The sequence below is a fragment of the Lactuca saligna genome, chromosome 3 (genome assembly GCF_052625555.1).
Source record: "Lactuca saligna cultivar CGN05327 chromosome 3, ASM5262555v1, whole genome shotgun sequence".
Classification (NCBI taxonomy): Eukaryota; Viridiplantae; Streptophyta; class Magnoliopsida; order Asterales; family Asteraceae; genus Lactuca; species Lactuca saligna.
Window position 1 is genome coordinate 46,633,738 of NC_136419.1, and position 6,581 is coordinate 46,640,318.

The 6,581-nt window shown below is 36.5% G+C and overlaps 1 protein-coding gene across 1 annotated transcript; it reads left to right on the plus strand.

Moving 5' to 3' along the window:
- Window positions 1-496: 496 nt before the first annotated feature.
- LOC145033631 (putative zinc transporter 10) lies at window positions 497-1,836 on the plus strand. The gene is made up of 3 exons (XM_078982210.1): window positions 497-1,106; window positions 1,202-1,351; window positions 1,432-1,836. Exons 1-3 carry the CDS (start codon window positions 516-518, stop codon window positions 1,735-1,737), a joined length of 1,047 nt encoding a protein of 348 aa, XP_078838336.1. The 5' UTR covers window positions 497-515; the 3' UTR covers window positions 1,738-1,836.
- The last annotated feature ends 4,745 nt before the right edge of the window (window positions 1,837-6,581 follow it).

Sequence of the window (6,581 nt, forward strand, 5' to 3'; positions counted from 1 at the left end):
CTGTGGCTTCAAAACCCAATTCTAGTTTTTCGTAATGTTTTTGCTTGGCTTTATTTATTTATTTATTTTTGCTAGTTTTTCTCTAATAAAATAATCTGTTCTAAAAAAACAAAGAAAAAAATAATAAATAATAATAAACTGTGTTGCAAAGTGGTATAGGGCATAAGACATTGGACAAAAAGAGTTAGCCGTCGTTTTGCCTAATTTTCTAGAAACACCTTTGCCATTTTGACTTCACCTTGCACACATCATCCTACATCTCGAATCTCTTCATCCCTCTTCCAACACCGTACAATCCTTTTATTACATGAGGTTTTGATTAATTAAATACTCAATTTACTTTTATATAACCTAAATATTTATTTTAACAAAAGTACCATTAAAGTGCCATGAAAAATGCACCAGGAAGCTGACCCAATAAAATATTAATGTCGTATCTCATCTATATATAGCAATTAGCAACCTCTCACTCAAACATATACCCTAAACAGTTTTTCGAGAAATCTTGAATAACCATGGCTTCCACTTCAAAAATGGTCTTAACTTTCATTATCGTCATCACACTTTTATGCACCAAGGCCTTTTCACAATGTGAAGATGAAACAAATAACCCTTGTAATAACAAATCCAAGGCTTTGTCCTTGAAGATCTTCGGCATCGCTACAATCCTTGTCACTAGCATCATCGGAGTATGTCTACCTCTGATCACTCGTTCTATCCCTGCCCTTAGCCCAGATCGTAGCCTTTTTGTTATTGTTAAAGCTTTTGCTTCTGGAATCATTTTGGCCACTGGATTCATGCACGTGTTGCCAGATTCTTTTGACATGTTAAGGTCTACTTGCTTGTCAGATAACCCCTGGCATAAGTTTCCATTTACAGGCTTTGTTGCTATGTTATCTGCTATTTTCACACTCATGGTCGACTCCATGGCTACAAGCATGTATACCACCAAGAACAACGCAATATCAGCCGAAGGTGGTGAGCCAGTCGCTGGAGACCACGAGATGGCCGTGGCAGGTGGTAGTGGCGCGCATTTCCATGGACACCATCACGGCCAAAAGGGCCCAATAGGAACACAACTTCTTCGTTATCGTGTGGTCGCCATGGTGAGTTTTAAATAAAAACCGGGAATACCATACTTGTGTTATTGTATATATTCTTTAACAAACTAATGAAATCATCCTTTTTTATGTAACTTTAGGTAATGGAACTTGGAATAGTTGTTCACTCGATAGTGATTGGACTTGGAGTTGGGGCCTCAAATGACGTATGCACAATTAAGCCACTGGTGGCAGCTCTTTGTTTCCATCAAATGTTTGAAGGCATGGGACTTGGTGGTTGCATTCTTCAGGTATATTATTTGTTCATCATGTAAACAAAATTTGTATGTTTTATTGAATGAGATATCTATAACTTCATAAATGGTAACAGGCAGAGTACAAGCCGTTGAAGAAAGCATTAATGGTTTTCTTCTTTTCGATAACGACTCCATTTGGTATTGCTCTTGGGATCGGGTTGGCAAAGACATACAAAGAGAATAGCCCGAGTGCTCTTATTACTGTGGGATTACTCAATGCTTCGTCTGCTGGACTACTTATATACATGGCGTTGGTCGATCTTCTTGCCGCTGAATTCATGGGTTCGAAGCTTCAAGGAAGCATTAAGCTTCAAATTAAATCTTTCGCTGCTGTCTTGCTTGGCGCGGGGGGGATGTCTCTTATGGCTAAATGGGCTTAAAGCCCATATATCATTTGAACTTATTGTGAAATAGAAATAAGTTCGATCACTTTTCCAATGTCTTGATTTTCCTAATTATGTGTTTTGTAATCGTTGAACATCAACCTAGAATTTATATTCAAGTAATTATTGTTGATGTCAAGTAAATATTGGTGAGTTTTCTCCAAGTTTTTGAAAACCGGACCGGACATTGAGCCAGCCGCCATACCGGTTTAATGGGTCAATCGGTCGAACTCTTCCAAAAAATTGGAAGAACAGATGATGTTAATATTGTATTTAAAATTATAAATATTTAAAAAATACAAAAAAAAAAAAACCACAAAACAAAAATACTAATAAACATAACTCTTCACCATTGAATGATAATATCAAACATACAAACTACCATGAAAATAATCACATCTTGATTCTAGTCTTCAAGAAAAAAAAATTCACAACATCAACATCAAAATACCATGAAATGTATCAAAATCCAAACTTCTATCACATCTAATTTTCATCTAAAGGAATCCATATCAATTCTTCTTCATTGTCTTTAATATCAAATAGAAATTTAATTTTAGCAAACCTTAAACCCAAATAGAAAAATAACAATAATATAGATAGAATAACATAAAATACTAATATTGAGAAGCTTGAGATTAAAAAATTGTTGATTGATTGTAGTTTGGTATTCTTCAATCATATTCTCCAATTCATTATAACTTAGTTCACATTCTATTAGTTCATCAACCACCCAAAAATTGATTTTATCAATGTTTTCATAATCGATCAAATCATAAGATTTTTTGTTATCTTTGAGCATTGAAAAAAAATATATTAACATACTATTAAACATAAATAAAGAAAGTGAAAAGGAAAAGTTTGAAAGTATAAGTCACATGTTTTGTAGACACAAATTATAATGAACATAAACAATGTCCTTAAGCCTTTGCTGCTCCAGATGATTCATTCTTTTAGTGTGTATTCTCTCAAAAACACTCCAATTCCACTCACACCCAGAAGAAGAAGCAGTTTGGTCTAAAATTCAAATTGCAAATTTTTGCAATTTCGTAGCATCTCCACCATGAAATCCCCACCATCCATCTAATGGAAAATAACAAAATAATATTATAATATTTTTACTGTAACTCACCATTAATAAAATTTTGAAAAAATGTTACCTGGACGGGTAGTATCTATCCAACCTAGTCTTTTTCTTAACTAATTTAACGGTCATTTGTAGTTATAAACAAAAAAAATGTAACCCTAAATGAAAGTGTAACCAAATCAATCACTTGAGGCATCTCTTACATATCCTACATAATCAAGTTCATATAATAAGTTGCACAAGGAGACCAAACACTAGACGAATATTTCTCATATAACAATATTCTTGCTTCCTTATAGCTGGCAACATTATCAGTGACTAAGCGAACTACGTTGTGAAGACCAACAATCTCAATAATATCGCTAAATAAGTTGCATAACGTTTGGGCATTACTCTAACTGTTTGATGCATCAACTAATGCGACGAAGGAAATCCCTTTTGCACAATACACCATAAATTTGATAAGGATTCTTTGTCTTGTATCTCACCACCCATTACCTATAACTATACAACCATTTTTAACACAATAACATCTATAAGAATCAACTATAAGTTGTACAGACTACTTCACATCTTTCAACAACGTGACACGCATAACATGATATGAAGGCCATGTGTATCCATGACCCATACTAGCGACTTTGCTCATTGTTATTTGGAAAAAGGGAGAATTCACAGCATTCATAGGTATGTAAGAATCATATACCACATAGAAAGAGTTAAATCCATATCATGCCATCTTTCATTACTTTGCAATGCTGCTTTAATCAAAGGTTGAGAAGGATCATGCATATCCAATTTAAAAAAAGTTGGCACCATTTGGGTTTTGAAGGTTGGAGGAGATTTTCTCTTTGAACATTTTTTAGTCGTTTGTGAGATAAGTACTTAAACCTCATCATCAACACCATATATGTTATGTACATTCATACCCGAAGTATCACCAAGCACACCGACACGTTTCTCTTTTTCTTTTTCGGTATTTTGTTGTAATGAATCTTGTATGAGAAACTTGATATCTCTGGGTGAACTCAAACATGATGTAATACTACGTGGCATTAGGGATGAAAGTGAATCCAAACCTAAACTGTATGGACCCGGACCTAGAAAACCCGAAACCGATTAATAGGATTTTATATGACCGGAAACCAGACAGATATATAAGAACCGGTTCCAGTTCAGTTCTAGATCCGGTATTGGTTAAAGTAGGTCTAGAACCAAAAAACCTAGAAACATCAAAGTGGGTAGGATGGAACCGGGAAACTTGGTTTAGAACCGAAAAAACCCTGAAAAACCAGAATTTTTTGGTAATTACTTACTACTTAGCAGGTTGAACTTTGAAAATTTTCATATTGATATTTCACCTTTGGGGGATTGTAAGGTGTTGAATATGAACCCAGAATTGAAGAAATTATAGTATAAAATCATCTGCAAACTTTAAACTACACTTTGTAAAAAAAACAATGTCAATCCAAATTTAAACGAATGAGATGTGCATATTTTAACATTTTCACAGAATACAAAGTACAAAAACACATAACTGAAAAGTTGAACATTTTCAACTTTGATATCCCGACTTTGGGGGATTGTAATTCATTGAATACTAAACTAAATGTAACATCCTAAATTCAGGACCAAAAATTTTATTTTTAATATATCTAAAATACGATTTTAACTTTGTTCACACATAGAAAAGCCTTTCAAATAAAACATTTATCAGAGTTCATTCCCAGAAATCACACATTGCAGATAAACACGGGTGAATGCGTTGCGATCTTCCCGATCTCCTTTTGCTTGAAAACTGGAGGTACCTGAAACTAAAACTAAAAACCGTAAGCATGAGGCTTAGTGAGTTCCCTAAATACTACATACTATACATATCAACATACTGCCTAGCATATCTAGGTGATGGCCTACCCCTTCGGTATCTTTCAACCGGATACTATCTTGCATATAAGCACAGAAATCACATACTGTCATACATAACCATGAGCCATACATATATCATAATTACTAAAGTTGTTATGTGTCGAACATAGTCTGGCCATTATGTCACAGGCCGCCACGTGGTCTTTCTTGCCAAGTCGAGGGCCACCCCTTCAGTTTCACAGACAAGTGTCAAGAGCCACCTCCTGGTCTTCCATGCAAGCATCACAAACACAAATAGTATACATACTACTCAACTTAGCCAATTAGCATATAGTGTGCCAGGAGCCACCTCCTGGCCTTTTATAAATAATGCCTAAGGCTACCCCCTGGGTCTTCCTGCCATACATAATAGCATACAGTGTGCCAGAAGCTGCCTCCTGATCTTTCATACATAATGCATGGGCTAATCCCTGGGTCTTCCTACAAGACATAAACCAAATAGGCTGATATTGGTGCCTTCGACCCATACAAACAGGGAGGAGACTCACCTTGAATGCTAAAGCTTATTGCCCGAACTCCCTAGTTGCTGCCCCGACTATTTCCCAAACTAACAATTTCCAATGCCCAATTAGCAACTGAATTCTAAATCATGAACTCTGATCTAAACTTAGGGTAAAATGATTGTTTATCCCTAGCCCAACATGATCCATAACTAAGGCCCATCCATAAAAGTCTATTAATGGCCCATTTTTCCAAATTAGGCCCAAACCCTACATAGAATATCCCTTTAGAACTCATTCCATACTTTATAACCCTCCAGGGTCAACCTTGGACAAGGTCAAGTCAAGGTGAAAGTCAACATCCAAGTTGAGTCAAAGTCAACACTCTAGTTCACTCAACTCGTCGAGTTACCCCTTCAACTCGCCGAGTTCTATGAATCTCAAGATTGTGATTTCGCGATCCAAGTCGTTGAGTTCTTCCACGAACTCGCCAAGTTCTTCCCTTACAATAGAATTGGGACCTTTCAAATCAACTCGTGGAGTCCATCCTTGAACTCGTCGAGTTCCTTTAGTCTTCAAAAACCCAAGAAAACCCTAGCCCACTCGCCGAGTCTTCTCCACAACTCGTCGAGTTTGCTCAGTTATCAAAAAGGTCGGGGGACCACAACCCAACTCGCCGAGTTGGGTAAGCAAATCATCGAGTTTTCCTAGTCTCAACTCATTTAGTCCTTTTCAAGTGAGTCTAATTCCTCCAAACCGTAGATTTGGACTCTAGATACAAGAAGATCACATAAAGCTTCAACATTCATCCACATGCATGGCCATTTGGAGCTAAAAAGGCCAAAATAGGAGCTTAGAGGTTGCATAGGACTTCCATGGCCATAAAGTTGGCACCTTTATGCCATGAGTGTAACATCCTAACTCCCAGGTATAATTTTTAAAAGCTTTGTATTCATTTTATTGAGGGAACTGGACGAGTTGGAGACCCCAACTCGCCTTGTCGAACCTATTCAGCCTGCGTGATTTATGACTTCTACTTGACGAGTTGGAGGACCCCAACTCAATGAGTAGAGTATGTGCATGGAAACCCTAAATTTTAGGGTTTTCAACCTATTTAAAGGACCTTAAGTCTTTTCCTCCAGCCTCCTTACCACCTTTTGATGGCCAAAAGCAACCCTAATCGATCTAAACCCTATTCTTGAGTGTGTGAGAGACTAAAGTGTGTTTGGTGCATTTGTTGAAGAAACTTGAAGATTTAAGAAGCTTGGAACAAGAGGAAGGTTGTAGATCCATTGTCTGCATCGTATTGACTTGGAATTGAAGGTAAAAAGTCCTTACCTTGACCTTACAATTGTTAGATCTCTTTTTATGTGAGAATATGGGCATTT

Excerpts from the sequence above, each read along its gene's own strand:
- LOC145033631 (XM_078982210.1), top strand. The coding sequence starts at position 516 with ATGGCTTCCACTTCAAAAATGGTCTTAACTTTCATTATCGTCATCACA. Across the intron at positions 1,107-1,201 it reads GTTATCGTGTGGTCGCCATG|GTAATGGAACTTGGAATAGT; the intron begins GTGAGTTTTAAA and ends ATGTAACTTTAG. Across the intron at positions 1,352-1,431 it reads TTGGTGGTTGCATTCTTCAG|GCAGAGTACAAGCCGTTGAA; the intron begins GTATATTATTTG and ends AAATGGTAACAG.